Source organism: Capricornis sumatraensis, chromosome 17 (genome assembly GCF_032405125.1).
Source record: "Capricornis sumatraensis isolate serow.1 chromosome 17, serow.2, whole genome shotgun sequence".
In the NCBI taxonomy this organism is placed as follows: domain Eukaryota; kingdom Metazoa; phylum Chordata; class Mammalia; order Artiodactyla; family Bovidae; genus Capricornis; species Capricornis sumatraensis.
In genome coordinates, this window is record NC_091085.1 from 58,691,260 (window position 1) to 58,716,933 (window position 25,674).

Consider the following 25,674-nt stretch of genomic DNA (forward strand, 5'->3'; position numbering starts at 1 on the left):
TTTTCACAGAAAAAATTTGTCACCCCCTGGTCTACACTATCAAAATCACTACCTATCCCTCCTGCTATGAATTTTCTGGAAATCTAATAAGGGTGTCTTCCATGCTGTCTCCCAACTTACTGATAATATTTAGTGCTCAAGATCACGGGCAGGTCAAGGTCAAGGTCATGGCCTTCAGGGACAAACATCCCTCTGAGTTATGTTTATCCAATTAGCCACCAATACAAATGATTGTTAGTTCATTTTGGAAATAATTTTCACCTTGTTTTGTATTTGATTAACCCATTTTTTCCAGTATGGTTGATATTTCAAGTTTTTAGGATCCACATAAACCATTCCACATCGAGACACAGTCGCAGGGGAGGCATACTGTAAATCCCCAACCTGAAGAAATGAACAAACTCAGTGTTATCTATAGCAGTCCCACTCCTAGGAATATATCTGGACAAAACTACAATTCAAAAAGATATATGCACCCCAGTGTTCACTGCAACACTATTTACAATGGCCAAGACATGGAAACAATGCCAATTTCCATCAACACATGAATGGATAAAGAAGTTGTGGTACATACATACAATGGAATATGACTCAGCCATAAAAAGAATGAAATAATGCCATCTGCAGCAACATGGATGGCCCTAAAGATTATCATACTAAATGAAACAGGTCAGAAAGAGAAAGACAAATACCATACGATATCAGTTATATGTGGAATCTAAAATATGACACAAGTGAATTTATTTACAAAACAGAAACAGACTGAGAATAGACTTGTGAGTGCCAAGGAGGAGGGCGTAGGGAGAGGGGAGGACTGCGAGCTGGGGTCAGCAGATGCAAACTATTATATACACAATGGATAAACACCAAGGTCCTACTGTATAGTGTGGGGAACTATATTCAAAACATAATGCAAGAGAATATGAAAAAGAATGCATATAAATGTATAATTGAATCACTCTGCTATACAGCAGAAATAAATACAACATTGCAAATCAACTATACTTCAATAAATTTTTTAAAATAAGCACTTCAAATTGTAATTCAAATAAGGACTTCTATTTGAAATTATTCTTCATCACTACTTGCCTCGAAGAGCAGGGCACAGTGCGCTTGAAGCCGAATGCGCTCACCATTGGCCAGCGTCAACAGCTTGTTGTCATCCATCACAGAATTCATGTTCTCCACCCACAGGGCATCCACATCACCATCGAATAAAATATACCTGTGGCAATCGGAAAAAAGTGAGCCATGGTACTTGGAAGGCTTCCCATTACGCAACTTGGTGTAACCTCCCCATTCATGTTGAACACCTTTTCCCAGGGTTTTCTAACCAGAACGTGAGACAGAGCAGCCTACTTGGTCCAGAGATTTGACCTAATAAAATAACCATCATGTCCCAAGCTCACATCCCTGGCCTTGAGGCAAGCTCTTCCCACCTCTTCCCTGGACCTCAGCTTCCTCCATGGTAAGCTGGGGACCAACACAGTCAAGGAGAAAAAATTACATAAGACAGAAACAGTGCTGAAGTGGTACCTAGAGCTTCACGAGCAGAGCCTCCTGAGTCTACCTGCCTCCAAGCATGAAACTACAGTACTACACATCAGTTGTTTACTTGTAAGTTTTGGCTAATTCATTACAAATCCACCCAGGCTCTTCCCTCCTTACACAGATACTCACTTTTGCTCCTTCTTATCCGTGGGCTTGTTGACATCCCGGAAGATGTTGGACAGCACCCCATCTGTCCAGTCTCGGGTGGTGGGATCCAGGATGCCATACAGCTCTAAGACACTCATAGCCTTGGGGTTCAGGATATACAGCTTTGTCACCAGCCCAAGCCTACATAGAACGAAAAGCCTCAGCCAGGACTCAGGCAGACTCAACGCATTAGAACAATCCAGGCCACTCATGTAGGGGGTTAGATTTTGGATCCGATCCAAAATTTAACATGCAAACCATCCAAACCCTGCTCTGGGCTTCCCATTCTCTGCTAATGGTTTTTACTAAAGTCAAGGGGGGGCTTTCCTGGTGGCTCAGATGGTAAAGAATCTGCCTGTGAATGCAGGAGACCCGAGTTCAATCCCTGGATGAGGAAGATCCCCTGGAGAAGGGAATGGCAACCCACTCCAGTATTCTTGCCTGGAGAATTCCATGGACAGGGGAGCCTGGTGGACCACAGTCCATGGGGTCAAAAAGAGTCAGACATGACTGAGCAACTAACAAAGGCAAGGGAACCACCTTTCACCAGACATGTGGCCCCAATATAAGCGAGGTCTGAACTGATAACACGGCTTTGATTTTGGGGGCAACAGATGCTAACCTTCATATGTATTTCATCTCTGTGTATTTACATATTCATGCATATGGCATATTTATGTAAATATTTCACAACTACTGTATAAGAGGTAACAGTCATCAGGGTAACATAAAACCTTTGAACTCATGATGTTCAATCCCTTGTGTTAATAGAAAGACATCCACTCTGCGTTGTTATTTTTTAGATATTTATTTATTTATTCAGCTGCACCAGGTCTTAGTTGCAGCACATGGGTTCTTTTAGTTGAGGCATGGAGGATCTAGTTCCCTGGCCAGGGATCGAACCTGGGTCCCCTGCATTGGCAGCTTGGAGTCTCAGCCTTTGAAACACCAGGGAAGACCCTGAGTTGCTTTTTTTATAAATCACTTAGACTTATATGTAGGGGTATGTAGGGGTATTTCCTACTACAATGCCTGTAAATGCCCATGGTGCTGGGGGATTAATTCATCCACAGAAAACTAAAGTTCACATGAACCATAGTTCATAATCAATAAAGTAAATAAAAATAATAGTGGCATACTGATACTCACATCTATACATAATAGTTTCATAAATGATCTAACAATGAATTAATTAAAGAATAAATACAGGATGGCTCTGGAATAAAATCCTTACAATCAGTAAGCCATGGTCCAATGGTTTTCTCATGAAAAATACAAGAAGGAATATGAAGAAATGACACACTCATTTTACAAATTTTTATAAACTATAAAAGATGTTATAGACTACCTAGACCTGATAAAGTCACAACAGTTATAAGGCTTGATTTGGATTCTTGCTGGAACATCAGCATGTACTGAAATCTTTCTGCAATGTAGCGACTGCATGTGTGCTAAGTCGCTTCAGTTGTGTCCGACTCTTTGCAACCCTCTGGACTATAGCCCATCAGGCTCCTCTGTCCATGGGATTCTCCAGGCACGAATACTCGAGTGAGTTGCTACATCCTTCTCCAGGGGATCTTCCTGACCCAGGGAACAAACCCGAGTCTCTTATGTCTCCTGCACTGATAGATGGGTTCTGTACCACTAGCGCTACCTGGGAAGTGACTGCTTAGGAGAAAAGTGAGAATCAGAAAACTCATTTTCAGTATAAGAGTATTGATTGATTCACCACAGGTCTTTGTGACATTCTATACTAGGAGTGTGAGGTCACTTTTTCCTTCAAGAGATAAGCTCTTGCAAGGCTGGCAATGATAAGGCATTTAGGGAGGTGACTTTCTTTTCGGCCACTCTGATACCATAACAGTGTCGCATAATGGTGTGGGTCCTGGCTGACTTTAAAGGAGTCTGAACGTCAAGAAAATACAACCTAAGCTAATTTTCAAAACATCCTTATAAGATAGCTGGTGAAATAATCATTTCATAAATAAACCTATTTACAGCCTGATGGACAAAAGGCTCACTGTTTTGCCTTCTAAAATATATCAACTAAATCAGCAATGAAACAAGTTAAGATGCTCTGGTTTGGTGACTTCACTGGTAGCCCAGTGGTTCGGACTCCATGTTCCCACTGCAGGGGGCAAGGGTCCCATCTCTAGTCAGGGAACTAAGATCCCACAAGCCCTGAGGCATGCCCCTCCCCAAAAAGGATGCTCTGGGCTTAAAGAGGGCTATTTGGGACCAATGTAATCTCCCAGGAAATCAGAGTACAAAGCGGGACGAAGTAATATGCCACTGATCTCACCATGAAACCACCCTGGCAACCAAGCCCTCCCCACGGACACCCTTACTCACTTGGTCTGGGCCTGACACAGAGCGTTAATGGCCACGGACTTGCCCCCTCCCGTGGGCCCCACCACCATCGTCGTGTGGCGAGTCAACATGGTCTCGTACATCTGAACCACCTTATCCACCTGGGGGACAAACATTGGCAGCTGAGTTAAAACATACCTTCTTGTTAAAAACAGGTTTATTGAGCTAGAATTTGCATACTGTACAATTCACCCATTTAAAGTGTTTCAGCAATCTAGTGGCTTTAATATATTTGAAAGTTTGTGAAACCATCATGACATTCAATTTTAGAACATTTTCATCACTCTCCCAATAAAACCCACATGCTCATTAGTCATGTCTACCAAGCCCATTGCCCCCAGCTCCAAGCGCCCACTTTCTGTCTGTATGGATTTGCCCATTCTCAACATATAAACGGAATATAGAAATGGAATCGTGCAGTATGTAGTCTTGGGTGTCTGGCTTCTTTCACTTAGTATCGTGCTGTCCACTTACATCAGGGTAGCCTGTGTCAGCGCCTCATTTTTTATGGCCAAATAATATTCCATTATATGGATGGATGACAGTCTGTTTATCCCTGCATCTGTTGTATGATTTCCACTTCTTGGCTATTATGAATAACACTGTTATGAATATTTGTGGACAAGTTTTCATGTGCATAAATACGCTCTCATTTCTCTTGGGTTTATACCTAGGAATAAAATTGCTGTATCATACGGTAACTCTGGGCTTCTCAGGTGGCCCCAGTGGTAAAGAACTTTCCTGCCAATGTAGGAGATGTAAGAAGACCTGGGTTCGATCCCTGGGTCGGGAAGATCCCCCAGAGGAGGGCGTGACAACCCACTCCAGTACTCTTGCCTGGAGAATCCCGTGGACAGAGGAGCCTGGAAGACTACAGTCCATGGGGCTGCAAAGAGTCAGACATGACTGAAGTGACTCAGCATGCATGCACGCAAGGTAACTCTTAAGTTTCACTTTTTGAGGAACCATCAGACTTTGCTGAAGTGGCTACACCATTTTACATTTCCAACCAAAAAACACATCTCTTTAAACAACTCCCTGTAGAGGAAACCACCAAGGCCAGGAAAATTGCAGAGGGCTCTCTCATCTGTGGTTGGTACCCACTCCCCCTGCCTGAAACTTCTGGGCAGCCTGATGGCCCAAGGTGGCCCATCTAGAGGCAGTCATTCCGACCCTGCAGTTTGGGGAGTTGACACCCTCAGCAGAACACTTGGGCATTAATTTATGGCCTACAGACAACATATACAACCTCACAGATTTCAGGTGATCAAAATTCCATTTGTAATATCTAATTTAATTTTTTTGTAAGTATGACTCTGGGGGAAAAAGGTAGGGGAGGAAGAAAACCTTAGATGATCGAACTCCCCCCCAAAAAAATACTTATCACATTATGCCAGTCGCCAGTCGGAAGGTGTTATATACATACAATGGGATGTTGCTTGGCCTTAAAAAGGAAGGGAATTCTGACACATGCTACAACGTGGATGAACCTTGAGAACATGATGCTGAGTAAAATCAGCCAAACACAAAAGGACAAATACTGTATGATTCCCCACATATAAGATTCCCAGAGGAGTCAAATAGAGTGGAGTTTACCAGGGGCTGAGGGGGGGAAATAAGGAGTTATTATTCAATGGGAACAGAGTTTCTCTTTTTCAAAATGCAAAAGTTCTGGAGATCTGTTTTACAACAACATAAATATACCTAACATCACTAAAAATGGATAAGATGTAAGATAAGATGGTGAATTTATGTTGTATGTACTTTATCACAATAAAAAATGGGGGTAGGGGTGGGGAATGGTTAAGACAGGAAATTTTATGTGCATTTTACAAATCTTTTTAATGAAAAAAAAAAAAAATGGAAAGGACCCAGAGAAAGTCAGTGAACTCTCATCTTCAGCACCACTTTACCTGGACAGGTAGGATGATGTAGCCATTTTCCTGAAGCACCTGTTCCACGGCATCATTGAAATCAGGGTAGCGAACCCGAGGGCAATCTAGTCCAGGAAACAGATCAGAGATCAAACCAAGGAAGAGAGGCACGTCTTCAAACACGAACTTGGGCAGGTTCATGTCTCGAAGGGCCCTCATCAACACCACATCCTGCATGGAATGAAACACAGGTCTTCAGAGACGTTTCCAGAAGACCCCAGGGCTTGTCTAGAAATAGTCTTAGGAAATAGACAATGAAATCTTACATGAAATATAAAACATAGAGCACTGCAAGCAGAGTTTCTGGAGAGACACGTGAGTCTGTTGCCCACAGAGCAGCCTCCACTGAGCTCTGTTTTGGGGGAAGCCCCATGTGAAAGAAACATGACTGTTCCTCTGGCTTTTATTGCAAACAGGAAAAACACTCATGTTCACGCTTTCTTGAGAATTTTGTCCCCCACCCCTCCATCACACCACCCTGCAATTGTAGATCGATTATTATCACTGAAGTGTTACAAACACTGGTGCTGTGAAGACACTGAACTTAACTAATAAGTCAAATTAGAAGAGAATGATACAATGAAGGAGAGACCAAAGGAAGGCCAGACAGCTAAATGAAGTGACAGCTAAGCATGAAGCTTTTTCTTGGGCTTCCCTGGTAGCTCAGTGGTAAAGAATCCACCTGCCAATGCAGGAGACAGGGGTTCAATTCCTGGTCCAGGGTCCCACTTGACATGGAGCAATTAGACCCAGGTGCCACAACTACTGGGCCTGTGCTCTAGAGCCTGGGAGCCGCAACTACTGAAGCCTGCATGGCCTAGGGCACATGCTCCACAAGAAAAGAAGCCACTGGAATGAGAACCCCAACACCGCAACTAGAGAGCAGCCCCCACTTGCTGTACCTAGAGAAAAGGCCCATACAGCAATGAAGCCCAGCACAGCCAAAACGAAAGCTTAAAAAAGAGAAAGACTTCAACAAATAAAACTATATTTAAAAAGGAAAGCTTTTTCTTGATTGACTTGTGCTCCCTGGCACTTCCATTCCAGCATTCGTTCAATACCCGTGAAACAAATAAAAACCTAGAGAACTTAGTGCACGTGGCCCCTACCTCCCGAAGCTCAGCAGAACCTCTCTTCAGTTCACCAGCCATCACCAATACCGATTTCAGGGCTCTGAGTCCAAAATCATAATGATGTTGCTTGGAGAGCTGCTCCCGGGCCAGCTTATACAGGACGGTCATCTTTTTGGCCAGAGTCTTTTGTGATAAAAGATATTGAAAAAATACATGAAGGAAATGCCCTGAAAATACTGGAACATTATGCCACAAAGAAAAGTGACATAAAGATGTTCAGGTGAAGCTGCTCTACAAACAGATGCAAGCAAGATGCTCTTGCCTGTAACAAATACCAGGATGGGACCTTCATTTTTCACAGTGACAAACCTAGGACCTACTTGAAAAGTACACCAGCCTTAATAAAGTTGGATGACAGTCCTTGAGTGCCAAGGAAAATCTTAGCCACCTTGAAGAACAGAACTCATCCAATGTTTTAAATCATGGCGACTATACTCAGAAACTGGCTTCCTTTGAACTAAACGTGTTATTAAAGTTTTCTTGTAACCGTTTTTGAGGATGAGTCATTCACCTGGTCTACATCGATTCAAAACCTGCTTGTCCCTAGGGATGGCGTGGGGAGTTTGCACATAAAAACCGAGAACCAGTGATCTCTCCTCTCTGGCTCAAAACCTAGACAAGAGGATTGCCAATAAGAGCCTTCACCAAAAAACTGCAGAGAAGCAACCTAACAATCCTTTAGTTTAAAAATATTTGCTATTTTGTACCTTTTCCAGAACCTTCTGTGGAAATGTATGTGTACAATCTTTTTATATACATTTTAAGACATGATAAAGGCATTATCCCTATATATTTTTGCTTTTGTTAAGAAAAGTTGTTTGTTGTTTTTTGCTCATAGCTTACTTTATTTTTTGAACTTTTAATTTTTATATTGCAGTATAGCCAACAACGTTGTGATAGTTTCAGGTGGAAGGCAAAGGGACTCAGATATACATATACATGTCTCCATTCTCCCCCAAAATCCCCTCCTATCCCAGGCTGCCACATCACATTGAACAGAGTTCCCCGTGCTGTACAATAGGTTATCCATCTTAAATATAGCAATATATTTTTAAAGCCACATAGGGCATGAGGCTTAGTGAAAAAAAGCCCACCTCAAAGGGTTACACGCTGTATAATTTCATGCATAGAACATTCTAGAAGTGATGCAATTGTAGTGATAGAGAATGACTGGCAATTGTGAGTTAGAGTTGGGGGCAGGGTGCCACCATTAAGGGGTGACATAAGGAGTTTTTCTGTGATAATGAGACAGTTCTGTGTCCGGATTGTGGCTCCAGTTGTTCTATACATGGGATTAAATGTCACAGAACTAGACACACACACGAGAGAGAGAGGGAGAAGGTGAAACCTGGTGAAACCCAAATAAAGCCCATACGTGAGTTAATAGCATTGTGTCCACGTAATTTTCCCAGATTTGAGGGTATCACTGCGGGAAGCTGGATGAGGGGCCCCTGGAACTCTCTGGACTCCAGCCCCCACCTCCTGTGAGTCAAATGGTTCCAAAATGAAAGTTGTCATTTTAAAAAGGGAGGGAGAGGACCTCCCCAGTGGTCCAGTGGCTAAGACTCCACACTCCCAATGCAGGGGGCCCAGGTTCAATTCCTAGCCGAGGAACTGGAAACCCATACGCCGCAACTAAAACCCAGTGCAGCCTAATAGATCAAATGAATATAAAAAATTAATTGTTCCCAAAGCATCATTCATTCATTGTTTAATAAATGGGAGGGAGAGAGACCAAGCAAAACTATTTGAAGAGTCACACAGAATGAAAATGGCCCAGGCCCCAGTCTGAGCACAGACTCAGATGGGGTTCGGGGCCATGGGGCACTGGGGGGGCCTCACCTTGGCCCAGAGGAAGCCCTCGGAGAACAGCATGATCTCGCAGATCTGCTGCAGGTCTGGCACGATCACCACCACCGGCCGGAAGAGAGCCTTCACCGACTCAGGCAGCTCCGTGCGGCCCGCGTAGCCAGGGTTCATGGTGATGAAGATGCCCATTCTGGAGTCCAGGGAGATCTCTTGCCCTTCAAACTAGGGGACAAGAGCAAAGGAAGGAAGGGTTATACTGCTGGCCAGCCTGCCAGGGGAAAGGTGGCCTGGGGAGCCATGTGGCTACTCGTTTTCATGGATAAAAAGCAGACATCACCATCTGTGTCTTGCCCCTTCCTGGTGATAAATGCAGAGTCCTCATGCTTATGACCTCAATGTTCTGGGGGGCAAGCCTCAGTCAACCCCCAAACTCTGATCCAAATCCAGGGTCTGTCAACTTAAAAACTAGTTGATGTTGGGAAAGTGTGCAGCCTGGGGTTGATTTGAGGCACTTACTCCCTCTGAGTCTCCATCTTCCAGAACACCCAGCCCATCACTTTGCACAATGTGGATTTTCATTCATGTTAATTGTCATTTCTCTTCCCATTCCCACCTTTACCCCCATCTGGCTGCCTGGGTGTCACCCATACCTTTCCCACCAGAATCCAACCTCAGCATCCTTTGAGAAACCAGCCTTGGAACTTCCCTGGTGGTCCAGTGGCTAAGACTTTGAGCTCCCAATGGAGGGAGCCCGGGGTTCAATCCATGGTCAGGGAACTAGATCCAGCAAGCTGCAACTAAGAGTTCATATGCCACAACTAAAGATCCTGCGTGCCACAACTGAGACCTGGCACGCCAAATAAATAACTAAATGTGTATATATATATATATATATATTTTTTTTTTTTTTAAGAAACCAGCCTTTGTCCTCCAGGTGCTCCATGGACTGACAAAGTACAGAAATCTCTATATTTTGAGTCTCTTTAGCCTACAGTGAATTTCAACTATCTCAACTTTCCTCTCTACTAAGATTTTACTGTTTTGTTTCTTTTAATGGCCCATCAGACAGACAGAAAACAGAATTCTTATTTTTATGAGGCCCAGGCTGCCTCTGACAAGAGGGCAGCCCAGCAGGTATCTGATGCTTCCCGAAGGATGGAGGCTGCTGTCTTATCTCCCAGATCTGCCCTGAGACCATTGTCATCCATGCCTCAGTGTCTCATGTGAGTCCCAGAGCATACCCTGGAGATGACAGACAGGCCTGCTCTTAAAAACACAGCTTCTAGAAAACCAAATGCATTGTAGGTTCAATGTATCTCCCATGGCAGGCAGTAGTAAGCTCAGTCCTAAAATGTTTCAGAACTAATGAACTAGAAGTCCATCTAGAACCTTCACTGGAATCCTCAAATGTTTAATAGGACCCACTTTACATAATCCTCTGACCACCAGCAACACTAAGGTCCAGGGGAAAAGCAGGTGGGGTGGCCGTAGAAGGGCCCATAACAGAGTCCTCACAGCCCAAGCTGAATTTGGTTCCTGGATCTTCCAATGAGGCTCTGTGGGGTCTTGAAGGATGTATAGGAGTTTTCAGGTGAAGGAGGAAAAAAGGACAATTTCAGGCAGATAGGGATGCATTTGGTGTCCCAGGGTCTGATATGTCTGTGGAGCAAGTGTCCTAAAGTGACAAGGGTGGAAGGGCATGCAGAAGCAAGGACAGTGGCCAGAGGGACGGTAGAGCACGTTGGGACCACAGAGGGCCTCAGGGTAGGGAAACGGTTCAGCCACTCTGGTCCCTGTTGTCAGGGGACGCACCCTGGGCCACCTAAATTACATAAGATCACGTTTCTCCAAACTCTGATCCATTTTCATCTGATGTAACTTAAAGCAGATGTCCCAAACTTGAGTCTACAAATGTATTGTTGGACAGGGAGAGATTAGTATAATCTCAAAAAAAAAATTAAAATTGCCTTTTCACTTTAATAACAACCTTAAAAATCTTGGTCATGGGACTTTTCTGGGGGTCCAGTGGTTAAGACTCTATGCTTCCAATGCAGAGGGTGTGGGTTCAATCCCTGGTCAGGGGACTAAGATCCCATGTGCTTCATGGTGTGGCCAAAAATAAATAAATGTCCACAGAAATGGTTCTTATTGATCCAAAATGACATTTAAAAAAAACTTGGTCATTAAAAATGCCCTAACTTTACTGGGTCTGAAGGCAAAATTTCTTGTTCATTGCAATAATTTCTACTGAAGACATTCTGATTCAACAGAATCTTAATTTCTCTTAAGTCACTTTTTATCAAATTTGGGAAGTCATTAAAAACATCTTTTGACCTGGAAAGGGGACCTTATACTTCATTTACTTGAGAATATGGCCCTACCCATCACTATTAGTCATGTCTGTAATTTACTTTTTTAATTTATTTTTTGGCTGTCCCATGAAGCATGCAAGATCCTATTTCCCAACCAGAGACTGGACCAGTGCCCGTTGCATTGGGAGCTCTGAGTTTTAACCACTGGACCATCAGGGAGTCCCATGTCTGAAGTTCTTAGATTATTACAGTACTTAATTATCAAAGATAATCACTGATAATTGGGGGAAACCCAATTATCTCCACATGAAAGCAGAAGTCAGGCAAATCTACATCTGGGGGAGCCTGGTCTGGATAGATGACTGTCCACCGTCGCATGTTCCCATCCTGGGGAGGATCTGGGCCAGCTTCACACTTATCCTCACCTGGAACGTGGTTAACTGATGGATCAGAGCATTTCTTATCGTCTGAATCTGGGACGAGATGACTGACAACACAGAGGCATCGATGCGATTAAACTCGTCGAAGCAGCCCCAAGCCCCACACTGAGCAAGGCCCGAGAAGATCTTCCCGACAGCCTAGGATGAAAGCAATGTCAGGACAAGGGCAATGTTCATCTTTAAAATCACAAGCAATCCACGTATGGATACAATTTTCTAAATTAAAAGCAAACGATGATTATCAGATTGGCAGAGACGCGTTCAGCCAGCCGCTCTACTAATGGATCTTCCTGGCAAGATTTCCAAGGCCTCTTGTGGGCCAGCTCCCAATCATGGGGTTTCACAAATTCAGGATTTTTTTAATTTTAAAAAATTTTTATTCGAGCAGGGTTGATTTATAATGTCGTGTTAGTTTTTGCTGTACAGCAAAGTGAATCAGTTATACACACACACACACACACACACACACACACACACACATCTCCATTGTGTTTTAGATTCTTTCTCCTATCGGCCACTGCAGAGTACTGAGTAGCGCTCCCTGTTCTATGCAGTAGGCCCTTATTAGCGATCTATTTTATATATAGTAGTATGTACGTGTCCATTCTGATCTCCAGTTTATCCCTCCCCCTTCATAACCCCTGGTAACCATAGCTTTGTTTTCTACATTTGTGACTCTAGTATTTCTGTTTTGTAAAGAAGTTCAAAGATTTCAAAAATTAAGGATTTTAATGTAAAAAAACCTCAGATTTCTGGCTTCTCTTGAGATGCTGAAAAATCCAGCAATACTGGGTCCTCTCTTCTTGGTGACAATTGACCTAACCTGAACACCAGCGCCTCCTTCCGATGGAGCTTTGCTTTCCAGTTGCCACAGTCACCACCACTCTCTGTGTATGTCTGCTGTTTACTGATTTACACTATCCACCTGACCAGTGGGCATTTAGTCTGAGACGCTTGCTCTACATGCTGCTAACAAAGAAATACATCCAAGTTCCCAGACTGTGATGGTGAAAGTTTCCCCACCTCCAGCTGTCACTACGTCACTTCTTGGAAACATATGAGATAAAATGCTTTCACCCATGTCCTCCTTTGAGCTCTTGGCCTAGGAAGACGGCACTAGAAGTGATGTCAGGGTATCAACGGCTGTACCATCCTGAAAGCATCCCATCTCATCTGACCTTGGAAGTTAAGCAGGGTTGGGCCTGGTTAGTCTTTGGATGGAAGAAGTGACACCAGATCCTTACTTTGTAATCCATGCCTTCGCCGCAGTTGGTTACGACACAGAGCAAGCCCAAGGCTTTGGCCAGGTCCTTGGTGGTCTCGGTTTTGCCGGTACCTGCTGGGCCAGCAGGAGCCCCACCCAGATACATGGACAGTGCCTGTCAGAAGTCAAATGCAAAACATGTGTTGTCTGCCATGGAACGAAAGAGGTGTCAATGACCAGTTCGTGACAATCTATGTGGAATATATAAATGGTAATGGACCAGCTCACACTCACCTTTTCTGACAGTGACCCTGACCTCCACTGACCTCCACTGACCACTCCACCCCAACCCCCTGTTATACAGGGACCAGAAAACCAACGACTCCACAACATGCTGGACTCTGTACCCACCCTAGTAGTTCCCAGAGCTGAGGCTCATGAGAACATGGACTTATGTGCAGGGAAGGATTCATTTTGCCCAAAGAAATGTTTGGCCCTTTGTCTCTGGATCCTAGGAGCTGACCTCTAAGGCCCCAGAATGTTCTGCCTCAGAAGAGTCCTTGTTTATCTGGGGACCTCGGGCCACGCCAGACAGTCTAACAATGTGATTTATGGCAGAAGCCCTGGATCACGTGGCATCAGCAAGTCAACTTCAAGAGGATCTGGAGACTAGGGTCAGTCATTTAGAGGGGTCAGTCTTGTATGTATGACAAGCCCCTAGTTAAAACCCAAGGCTCCGTGGGCTTCCCTAGGCAGCAGAACTTCACACATAGTTGTTGGAGAAAACGATGGTGTCTGGACTGCTGAATTGAACAGGAAACCGAAGCTTAGGCCTGGTCTCTCCTAGACCCTGTCCTATTGCTAAACGTAGGCCTCCCTTCTCCCATTGCTGATTTTCATCTGTATCCATTTGCTATAAAAACCATGTTGTTGCTATTGTTCCTGCTGTTTAGTCAAGTCGTGTCCCACTATTCGCCACCCCCATAGCCCACCAGGCTCCGCTATACCTGGGATTCCAGGCAAGAATACCGCAGTGGGTTGCCATTTCCTTCTCCAGGAGATCTTCTTGACCCAGGGATTGAACCCACATCTCCCCCATCGCAGGCAGACTTTTTTTTTTTTAACCACTGAGCCACCTGGGAAGCCCTATAAAAACCATAACCATGACCACAACGGCTTTACTGAATTCTGTAATTCCTCTTAGCAAACTATTGAAACTGAGGGTGGTTTTGGGACCCACTGGAACTTGAAACAGCCCAATCCCAAAAGGTAGCAAGTATGTCATATTTCAAATGGAACTTCTTTTACAGATTTTTAAAGAACGACCTTTATCATCGAACCCTTTTACTATCAGCATTCGTTTCCCAGGGCTGCCATAGCAAAGTACCCCCAAATTGTCTGGCTTAAAACCACAGAAATGTGTTCTCTTACAGTTCTGGAGGCTAACAGTCTGAAATTAAGGTGTGAGTGGGGCCACACTGCCTCCGAAGACTTGAAGGGAGGCTCATTCCTGGCTTCCTCCAGTTTCTGGTGGCTCCAGGCATTTCCTGACATGTGGCTGCATCTCTCCAGTCTCTGCCTCTGTCTTCACATCTCTTTGTGCCTCTGTGTTCTCTCCTCTTCTTACGCGGACACCAGGCATTGGTCCTAGGGCTCTAATCCAGGCTGTTCTCACCCCAATCCTTAACTAATTCAATCTGCCAAGACCCTATTTCTAAATAGGGTCACATCTGAGGTTCTGAGTGGACATGAATTTGGGGTGGGGAGGACACTGTTCGACCCAATGCATGCGTGCTCAATCATGACTGACTCTTTGCAACCCCATGGACTGTAGCCCACCAGGCTCCTCTGTCCATGGGAATTCCCAGGCAAGAATACTGGAGCAGGTTGCCATTTCCTCCTCCAGAGGATCTTCCTAACCAAGAGATGGAACAGGTATGTCCTACCCTGGCAAGCAGGTTCTTTACCACCGAGCCACTTGGGAAGCCAGTTCAACCCAGTACACCATCACAGTTACTATCACACCTAGAGAAAAAACACACAACCCCAGGTGAATGATCCCCACCAGAGCCAGGCCGCCAGTCACCTGGGTGAGCGTCAGGTAGATCCGGTCTGTCAGGGGCGTGATAACCAGCCGCCCGTTCAAACCCATGTACTCGTAGCCGTAGCCAAAGGTCCCCGTGCACTGGCGGATGTTCAGCTCGTCTGGTTCCCGGTCCCAGTAAAAACGCAGCTGACTTTCCCATTCAAACTCCCGGGCCTCGAGAATGCTGGAAGGTGAGCAACGGGGCGTAAGTGAAGAGGGAGAGAGCTGAGACGGAAGAGAAAGTAGATGGAGAGATGCTGAGAGAGGCCAGAGGATGACACAGGACAGATTTCAAGACACGAGCACCCTGGGAGGTCCCTACCTGCCCCGGATGAAAGAGTCGACTATGTCACGGGCATGCACGTCTATGATGAGCATGGTGTTGTATTTCTTTCTGTCGTTCCTGCTTAAGTTCAAGGTGATCCGGGTGACCAGCTCGTCTATCTGCCGGTGCATCTTCTGGCCGTAGTTCTTCATGGCCTGCTTCTCCCCCTTCTGCACTCTGCGGAAGACATCTTCCACCTCCCAGGTCCACCACACCTGGCTGGCGGCCAGCACCACCATCCCTTGGTACATGAGCATCCAGTCGACCCTAAAGGAAAAGCATGCCTTTATGAGATTTTCCCAGGATTGGAACTAAAAATGGTCTTGTTAAGAATCTATTTCTTCTGAGATGTCCTTGCAGTCCAGTGGTTAGGACTCCACACTTCCACGGAAGAGGGCATGGGTTCAATCCCTGGTCAGGGAACTAGGATCCCACAAGCATGGCCGAAAACAAAACAAAAAGGAATATTTGTTTCATACAGATGGCCAACAGGCACATGAAAAGATGCTCAACATCAATAATTACTAGAGAACTGCAGATTAAAACTACAATGAGGTATCACCTCACATCAGTCAGAACGGCTAGCATTAAAAAGTCTACAAATAATAAATGCTGGAAAGAGTGTGGAGAAAAGGGAACGCTCCTACACTGCTGGTGGGAATGTAAGTAGGTGCAGCCACTATAGAGAATAGTATGGCAGCTCCTCAGAAAACTAAAAATAGAATTACCCTATGACCCCACAATTCCACTCCTGGACATACATCCAGAGAAAACTATAATTCAAAAAGATACATGCACCCTGATGATCATCACAGCACAATTTACAATAGCCAAGACCTGGAAACAATCTAATACAATGGAATATTACTCAGCCATAAAAAAGAATGAAATATTGCCATTTGCAGCAACATGGATAGACCTAGAGATTATCACACAGAGTGAAGTAAGACAGAAATAGAGTCACAGGCACAGAAAACAAACTTATGCTTACCAAAGGGGGAAGGGACTTAGGTAGGGAAGAATAAATCGGGAGTGTAGGATTAACAGATACAAACTACTACACATAAATAAGCCACAAAGATTAACTGTACAGCACAGGGGATTATATTCAATATCATGCAATAACCTATAAAGAAAAATAATCAGAAATATACATATTTATGTACATATTAATATAATTGAATCACTTTGCTGTACACCTGAAACAAATACAATATTGTAAATCAATTATACTTCAATTAAAAAAAATTTTTTTTGATCTGGAATAGGGAAGACAAAGTAAGAGACCAATAAACAAAGGAGATAAACCTCTTCTGGTTAGATAATAGAACTCCAGGCCAACGGAGATGTGCGCATGAACAGTTACAGGGGCATGACTGTGTAAAAGAAGCCAGATCACTTGAAAGACGTGTTTTTACAGATGCTTAAAAGTTATTTAGTATGATAGGCACATTATAAGAATTTTTAAATTTTTTAAAATTCCAACAAAAAAAATTGATTATCTCTGACCACACCTCCCATGCTTCCTTGCTATAATTTCCTGAGTGTCACTGGGCACCCTTTTCTATTCTCATACAAACCTGTATAAAGACACATAAATGGGGAGAAGGGGGTGTGAGGGCTGTTTCTCCAAAACTGGCATCCGGCAACACAAGCTACACTCCACCTTGCTTCTCTCATTGACTAGTTCCATTGGGCTTGTGTCTCAGTTAGGCATGCAGAGTATTTACACTATGGGAATTGGCATATGCTCTAAATCAAAGCTTATCTTCTCAGAGAGCTAGTTTACCAATACACCAGTGAATGTATCTATATACACTCAATTACATAAAGCGATAAACCCATTTTTTATATGGCACAGAACCAAGAAGGATCCTAGTCAGACAAATACTATGCTCTGTCCTAATAATTCATTAAATAGACATTTTCAGTTTGCAAAATCAAAAAAGCAGCATGCAAAACCAAGAGGACAGTGTTCCCATAATAATAAAGACTTTGTATCGGCATAAAGGCCCTGCCAAATGTACTGCAACTCTCCTGGGAAGCTATCCAAAGATGCTCTGTGTGCTTTGGGTTCAACCACATAGTAAAGACAGCCCTCTTAGTGACTGGCATGGTTTAGCTCGGTGCCTGGAAGTTCTGAGGCCACAAAATCAAAGAATGATTGAAATTCATCAACTATTCTAAAAACAACTTTGCCATTAACCTACACATAGAGTCCATCTTAATGAACACCTGGGTTCTGGTGAGTCACTGCTGCTGCTAAGTCACTTCAGTCGTGTCCAACTCTGAGCGACCCCATAGACGGCAGCCCACCAGGCTCCTCAGTCCCTGGGATTCTCCAGGCAAGAATACTGGAGTGGGTTGCCATTTCCTTCTCCAATGCATTCACCAGGTTCTCACATTTGAGCTCAGAATCACCTGGGATCTTGTGAAAACTCAGTTCCTGGGGCCCCACCCTGAGAGTTTCTGATGTAGCAGGTTTGGGGTGGGGCTCAGGAAATTGCATTTTGACCAGGCTCCTAGGGGCCCTGATGCTCCCAGTCCATGGACCACAGTTTGAGAAGTGCTGTACACAGTAATCCGTAAAGAACACAGGTATCCATCAGCTAATTTAGCTATGGCAGGGAAAGAAAACCATTTGAAATGTCAATCAGTGTACTCCACACCCTGAAAATTGATCCCTTATTACCATTAATATAATAAAGTAACACAAATCACATGTACAATCCTACCTGGTTTTGTCTTCACAGTATCTAAAAATAGCCTCTTTGGTAATTAGCCTGTTAGTTCTTCGCATTTCGTTCAAAACTGCTGTCATCCAATCCTCCACACGCCCCTCAGCCCGGATGATCTTCCGGAACTCCATGACTTCTCCTTCTGCTGATATCATGGCAGATACCAGTTTTTCTCCACTGTCCCCATCATGAAACCTCAGCAGTGCTATGTTGTCATACATCTGCAATACAGTGGGAGAGTACACACTGTAATACCTTCACTGGGTTCTGGAATCAAAGAACAGCCTGCAGTGCTTCATCACACATCAGGGCTGCCAGGATGCCAGCAACAGCACCAGAGACCCACACCAAATAGGTATCTCTTTAGCCAGTGACAAACGTTCATTGGGTAATTCCTTTTATCTGCACTGTGAAAAGGTCTGAGGCGGGCTGAACAAAAATGAAAAAAGAGAAGATATGTTCTCTCCCCACACTTGAGATTCTAGGATGTACATTGGGATGGAGAGGTATCCGGACACATGGACCAGCTGAACACAGGATGAGCAGAAGGAACAGCATGGTGATTAAACACTCAAGGGCTGAGGAATTAGAGACCTCCCAGGAATGAGGAATGAAGACCCCCACTGTCCAATCAGGTGTCTTTGACCAAGTTGCTTCTCCTCTCTCAGCCGAAAATAAACATAATTATGGCACCTACAAAATGCAGTCAAAGGATCAAATTAAATAACGTGCATGAAATGTCAGCTCCTCAAATGCTTGGCATTTGCTGGCTATCCTCATTGTTACTAATCAGAGTAATATTCAGGGAAAATGAGTCTTTTGGGGCCCATTAGATAAGACAAGGCACTCTGCAAATCGGACAGGAGGACAGAAAGGCAATAAGCTTTAAAAAATAAAATCAGAGGTTTACAAAAGGAGCTACCAATAGCCAAAGTATTTCTAACAACACATTTTTCTACAACAGTAAAATATGTGTTTATGAAAGCAGAAACAGAATATAAGCCTTCTCCCTTTGAGAAAGGAAAACATGCAAACTATAACTCATATTTTGAGAAGGAAATCAGCATTAATTAAAGAAAACACAGTGTATTAATCTTGCTTCCCAGGTGGCACTAGTGGTAAAGAGCACCTGCCAATGCAAGAGACGTGAAGAGACTCTGGTTCGATCCCTGGGTGGGGAAAATCCCTTGTAGGAGAGCACGGTAACTTCAAGTATTCTTTCCTGGAGAATCCCCATGGACAGAGGAGCCTGGTGGCTACAGTCCATGGGGTTGCAAAGTCAGACGCGACTGAAGCAACTTAGCACACAGGCACGTATGCAGTGTATTAAGCAATTGATCCTCAGTACTTTATTTATTTGAAATAAAGTAATTGTTCCACAATGCTCTCCATCATGGATGATTTTGCCCCCAGGGACACTCAGCACTGTCTGGAGACGTTTTTGGTTTTCACAGCTGGAGAGGGATGCTTCTGGCATCTACTGGGTAGAGGCCAGAAATACTTCTAAACAACCTACAATGCACAAGACAGCCCCCACCCCTGACATAAACACACACACACAGAGGAAAAAACTGTCTGGCCCAAAAGAGAATCAAAAAGAGAGTGGATGGACTTCCCTGGTGGCACAGTGGATAAGAATCCAGAAAGACTCCACAGGCCACGGAGCAACTGAGCCCATGCGCTAAAACTACTCAGCCCACGCTCTAGAGCTCTCAAGCTGCAGCTACCAAGCCTGTGAGCCACAACTACCGAAGCTCGTGTGCCCAGAGCCTGTGCCCCACAACCAGAGGAGCCACTGCAGTGAGAAGCCTGCACAGCATAACAAAGACTAGCCCCCGCTTGCTGCAGCTAAAGAACGCCTGCAAGCAGCAATGGAGACCCTGCATAGCCCAAAATTAATCAGTAGAGTCATTAAATGTATGTCATAACTGACTGTCTCCTGTACACCTGAAATGAACAAAACATTGTGAGTCAGCTACATGCCAGTAAAAAAATAAATATCTCAAGCAAGATGCCAATAGTGTCAAGGCTGAGAAACCTCTAAGGTGAAGGTGAAGGTGAAGGTGAGGTCGCTCAGTTGTGTCCGACTCTTTGCGACCCCATGGACTGTAATCTACTAGGCTTCTCCATCCATGGGATTCTCCCAGCAAGAATAATGGAGTGGATTGCCATTTCCTTCTCCAGGGGAATGGCTGATACTAAACATAGAGCTTTGATGAGCTGACCAAAGATTATTCCTGGCGCTGCTCTGATTCTCTGTCATAAGAGACAGTTTTGTCTGTTGTGTTTCCTGCCCTTCAGTATCACTCACGGATACACGTACATTTATATAAAAGTATGAAAACACAGGCTGGAAGGAATTACATCAAAGCCATGATAATGGCTGCCTTTTGAAAGTGGAAGCAGAATTGTGAACGGGGATGAAACAGAGAGTATGTCAACTTTATCTCCATAATTTTATCTTACAAAAAAAGAGACAAAACAAATATGACTAACTGGTAACAAGGGTGTCAGTTCTGCGGGGTAGATAAGGTTCTTTAGCCAACATCATCAGGCAGGCACTGTTCAAAGCACTTTACAAACATTAACTCATTTAATCTCTATCTTTATAAATGTGTAGAATTGGAGTTATGTGAATTTACAGGGAAGAAAACTGATGACCAGAGAGGTTAAGTCACTTGCCAAAGGCCACACAGCAAATTCACGTAGAGCCAGGATTTGAGCCCAGACAATCTAGCTGGATGTGCTGAACCACTATCCTGTATGGTCTTTCTGGTTATTATATTTGTCCTTGTATATTTCTGCATTGTTTCAGTTTCTCTAAAAATGTTGTTTGGGGGACTGTGGAAAAAGAACAACAAATGGCATCTCAGTGCTGGTGTGACCTCAGAGTACAGTGGATTTCATCAGATTTATGTTTCACATAAAACCCCAGCAGTGTTCCACAATCTTGGACTTCCAAGTTGAACCCAGCTGTGTAGCAGACTCAGATGAGCTGCAATTACAGAGCTTATGGGGACACTCCCACAGGAGCCCCTGGGGGCCGACCTTGATCATGTGCTCCTGGACACAGAGCGGGTCGCTGTTCCCCAGGATACTGAGCAGCTCGTCGTCAGAAATGAAGAAGAACCTGGGGAAGGCATTCCTCTTGGAATCTAAGTAGTCGTTCAGGCTCTTCTGGCACTTCTCCAGGCCCTCGCTGATGTTCTGCAGGTCATTGAGGCGGTTGGGGGCCTCACAGCATCTCTTGATCACAGGGTCTTTCAAAGTCTCACCCATGATCTAGAGAAAGTCAAGAGGACAACTGTCAATACGGATGGACCTAGAGAGTGTCATACTGAGTGAAGTAAGTCAGAGAACGGGAAATATCATATGACATCCCTTATATGTGGAATCTAAAAAGAAATGATACAGATATATTATGTGTGCATGCAACGTTGCCTCAGTCATGTCCGAACTCTTTGCGACCCCATGAACTATAGCCTACCAGGCTCCTCTTTCCTTGTGGATTCTCCAGGCAAGAATGCCAGAGTAGGTTGCCATTTCCTTCTCCAGGAGAATCTTCCCAATCTAGGGATCAAACTCGGGTCTCTTATGTCTCCTGCACTGACAGATAGGTTCTTTACCACCTGGGAAGCCCCAAACATGAGCTGGCTGCTCATACTAGAGAATACAACAGCATCACTGAGCAGCAAAGCACCTGGGCTTTGAGGTCAGGTGGGCTGGGTGACAATCCTTACCCCACTAACTACTAGCAGCAGTGCCCACTGGTACCATCCTTTCTGGAAAGGACTTTAAGATGACCATAGTCTTTCATGGGTAATTTACTTAATAATAAGATGTTAATCCTAAAAATGGAAAAAAACTTCAGACAAGTTATTTTTGAATGCAAAGAGTTTCACTTCAAACAAGATGTCCAGTTACTAGACAATAAATCAACTAAACTAATGTCAGTCACTGAGACATTATATAAAGTCATTGAAATGTTTTATCAGACGATTTCATAATACAAATTATGTTTCTCACAATATGAAGATGAAATTATACAAAATATCGGGCTTCTCAGGTGGCTCAGTGGTAAAGACTCCACCTACCAGTGCAGAAGCCAGAGGAGACATGGGTTCGATCCCTGGTTTGGGAAGATCCCCTGGAAGAGGAAATGGCAACCCATTCCAGGTATTCTTGCCAGGATAATGCCACGGACAGAGGAGCCTGGCAGGCTACAGTCCATGGGGTCACAAAGATTCGGATACAACTGAGAGACCAAGTATGCACACACACATACAAAATATCATTACAGTTGTGTTCTTAAACCCATATACATAGAAAAATATTACATATTAAAGATGATGAAACTATGTAAGACATCTTTTCCTTCTCTTCTAGACTTCCCCAAGGTTTTCAAATAACTACTACTTTTATGATAAAAAGTAAAAATAAAAAAGTTGTAGTGCCTTATGCTGGTGGCTTCCGATCAAACAGAAATTCTTACTGAAGAGATTAAATTCACATACAATGACAGAAAAAATTCAGAAGCTACAAATAGGCCAAATACTACATGTAAATACATAAGTGAAAGTATCTCCGATTACTGTCCATCTTTCAAGACTAAAATAGAAGCCAGTCACTTGCCCTTTTAAATACTCTGTCAATGTTATCAAACTTCTTTGCTTCATCTGGAAGTTGTGATCTGATATCTCCACCAATAAAGATGCTTTCCAGATACATCCATTTTCTCTGAACCAACATCCAAATCTGTAAATGCACAACATTATCATCAACACAGGTTCCCAGGTACCTCAAGGTGTGTATGGCAAAATCCCACCCTAACACGGGACAGATTTAAATCAATTCAGGTCAAAAGAATTTCCATGCAAGAGGGCAGAGTAAGTGCATATGATGCTTTAGTTGCCAAGTTGTGTGTGCAGCAACAAAGACCCAGCACAACCATAAATAAATAAATTATTTTTTAAAGAGAAAGCAAATGAAGGAAGCCCATGCCTGACCACACTCTTAGCCAGTGAACCAGGCCTGGCTTCATCCCACCCCAAGCTTTAGGGTGTAGCTATATTAATACAAGGTGCCTGCCTGTGGTCTCAGGACAAAAACAAGGCTGTCACACAGGACTGGTGAAATGAGCCTAGGTGGCTCACAGAGGTCTGGACACAAACCAGGAAAGCCCCAAACCAACTAACATAAGACCTGGTTGGGTGCTTCCCAACACAATGGACTAGGTTGGGAAAACTGCAGAAACACACATCAAAGTGAAATGAGCACAGGCCAAAAAAAAAATGTATGCAAGATGGACTTTAAAAAATCAAAATCACACAGAGAAAAACCCACTACCCTGTGAAAGAGAGTCTCCTCTAAAAAGAGGAAAATTCTAGTTTGAGAAAATAAAAAATAGAAGGAAATCAGAAAAGGGTTTTAAATATATTTAAATTCTTCAGTGTGATATAGGAGATGAAAACATTCTTGCAACAAGAACAGGACAGTATTAAATAAGAACAAGGGCACATGAAAAAACACCAATGAGGAGTCCTATTAGTTAAAAATGCATTCATTGAAATAAAAACTCAGATTCACTCCTCTAATTATGCATCCCTCCCCTCAAAATAAATCAAAGAGGATCATTAGTTTCTGAGCACAAAATTGTCTCATACAAAGTTTCTCTCTATGAATCAGCTCCTTTCCATCATTTGTGTCTTTTTTCTCACCTCAATGACTTCCCCTATGAGAGAAAGCGTTTTTTCCCATTTGTGAACTGTCTGCAGGAAAGGTCCCACAAATCTGCTTCCTGAGATGCTTTGCAGGTTGAAAGTGTTGTCATCCAGGCACTGGATGATATCGTCAACAGACCCCAAGATGTGGCCTCGCTCCTGGGTGCCTTTGTAATACTTGACCACATTAAACTTCATATTTTCCCATGTGTCTAGGATTTCCTTCACAGCCTAGTCAGGAAAATGAAAAGAATGGTTCAGGCATATGGGCTGAAAAAAACAACCCCAATCCAACAGCAGCTTCCTGAGTTTGCCATGGATCAGCTCCTCAACCCAGAGTTCTGGGTCAGTGTTCCAGATAAGCTGGCAATTCTAGTTGTGAGTTACCCAGTACTTGCTCTGTGCCAGGTAAGCACATGCTATACACCATCTCCTTTAGTCCTCAAAGCACCCCAGCGAGGGTGGGATTATTATTCCCCACACTTTAGCAGAGGTGGGAACTGGGGCAAGAGAAGGGTCGGCTTGCTATGCTCACTCAGCTGAATGCCAGAGCCAGGGTCTAAATTCTGTAATTGGCCTCCAATCTGCATGCTCATGAGATCCTACCTCTGTGTTTACTGTTTAGCAAGAAGATCAAATTACAAAAAATATGTCTATTTTTCATGGCATGTTCAAAAACCACCTGTCAATAATTATATGTATATATACACAGATGTGTGTACATATGTGCCTGTGCATATGTATCTGTCTGTGTACATATGTATATGTGGGTGCGCATATGTACATGCATGTGTGTGCATGTATGAGTGATATATTAGTATTTATGTACACCTATATGTGTGCATATGTGAGAGCATGTATGTATATGGGCATAGTACTCATGTACATGTTGGTGTGTGTATGTGTATTTTTATATCTCTGTAGTGTGTGTGTGTGGATATATGTTTATATTCCAGCACAAGCTGGAATCAAGATTGCTGGGAGAAATATCAATAACCTCAGATATGCAGATGACACCACCCTTATGGCAGAAAGTGAAGAGGAACTAAAGAGCCTCTTGATGAAAGTGAAAGAGGAGAGTAAAAAAGTTGGCTTAAAGCTCAACATTCAGAAAACGGAGATCATGGCATCTGGTCCCATCACTTCATGGCAAATAGATGGGGAAATAGTGGAAACAGTGTCAGACTTTATTTTTGGGGGCTCCAAAATCACTGCAGATGGTGACTGCTGCCATGAAATTAAAAGACACTTACTCCTTAGAAGAAAAGTTATGACCAACCTAGATAGCATATTCAAAAGCAGAGACATTACTTTGCCAACTAAGGTCCGTCTAGTCAAGGCTATGGTTTTCCCAGTGGTCATGTATGGATGTGAGAGTTGGACTGTGAAGAAAGCTGAGCACCGAAGAATTGATGCTTTTGAACTGTGGTGTTGGAAAAGACTCTTGAGAGTCCCTTGGACTGCAAGGAGATCCAACCAGTCCATTCTGAAGGAGATCAGCCCTGGGATTTCTTTGGAAGGACTGATGCTAAAGCTGAAACTCCAGTACTTTGGCCACCTCATGCGAAGAGCTGACTCACTGGAAAAGACCCTAATTGGGGGCAGGAGGAGAAGGGGACGACAGAGGATGAGATGGCTCGATGGCATCACTGACTCAATGAACGTGAGTTTGAGTGAACTCTGGGAGTTGGTGATGGACAAGAAGGCTTGGCATGCTGCGATTTATGGGGTCACAAAGAGTCAGACACGACTGAGCAACTGAAATGAACTGAACTGAACTGAGTGTGTGTGTGTGTGGACATATGTTTATATGTGTACATGTGTGTATATATGTGTATATGCTTTTTTTTGGCCATGCTATACAGCATGCAGGATCTTAGTTCCCCAACCAGGGATGGAACACAT

General features: G+C 43.7%; 1 protein-coding gene across 1 annotated transcript in view; it reads right to left on the reverse strand.

The window, feature by feature from the left end:
• Nucleotides 1-25,674, reverse strand: part of DNAH10 (dynein axonemal heavy chain 10) — a 159,133-nt gene that overhangs the window by 76,603 nt on the left and 56,856 nt on the right. The window contains exons 27-41 of the mRNA XM_068990326.1: nt 23,767-24,000; nt 22,682-22,804; nt 21,098-21,331; nt 18,047-18,270; nt 15,309-15,578; nt 14,987-15,170; nt 12,941-13,075; nt 11,682-11,834; nt 8,978-9,166; nt 7,112-7,258; nt 5,982-6,173; nt 4,051-4,169; nt 1,681-1,839; nt 1,090-1,225; nt 262-384 (exon numbers count right to left, since the gene is read on the reverse strand). Coding sequence (XP_068846427.1) covers nt 262-384; nt 1,090-1,225; nt 1,681-1,839; nt 4,051-4,169; nt 5,982-6,173; nt 7,112-7,258; nt 8,978-9,166; nt 11,682-11,834; nt 12,941-13,075; nt 14,987-15,170; nt 15,309-15,578; nt 18,047-18,270; nt 21,098-21,331; nt 22,682-22,804; nt 23,767-24,000 — 2,622 coding nt within the window. The remainder of the gene's footprint in view (nt 1-261; nt 385-1,089; nt 1,226-1,680; nt 1,840-4,050; nt 4,170-5,981; nt 6,174-7,111; nt 7,259-8,977; nt 9,167-11,681; nt 11,835-12,940; nt 13,076-14,986; nt 15,171-15,308; nt 15,579-18,046; nt 18,271-21,097; nt 21,332-22,681; nt 22,805-23,766; nt 24,001-25,674) is intronic.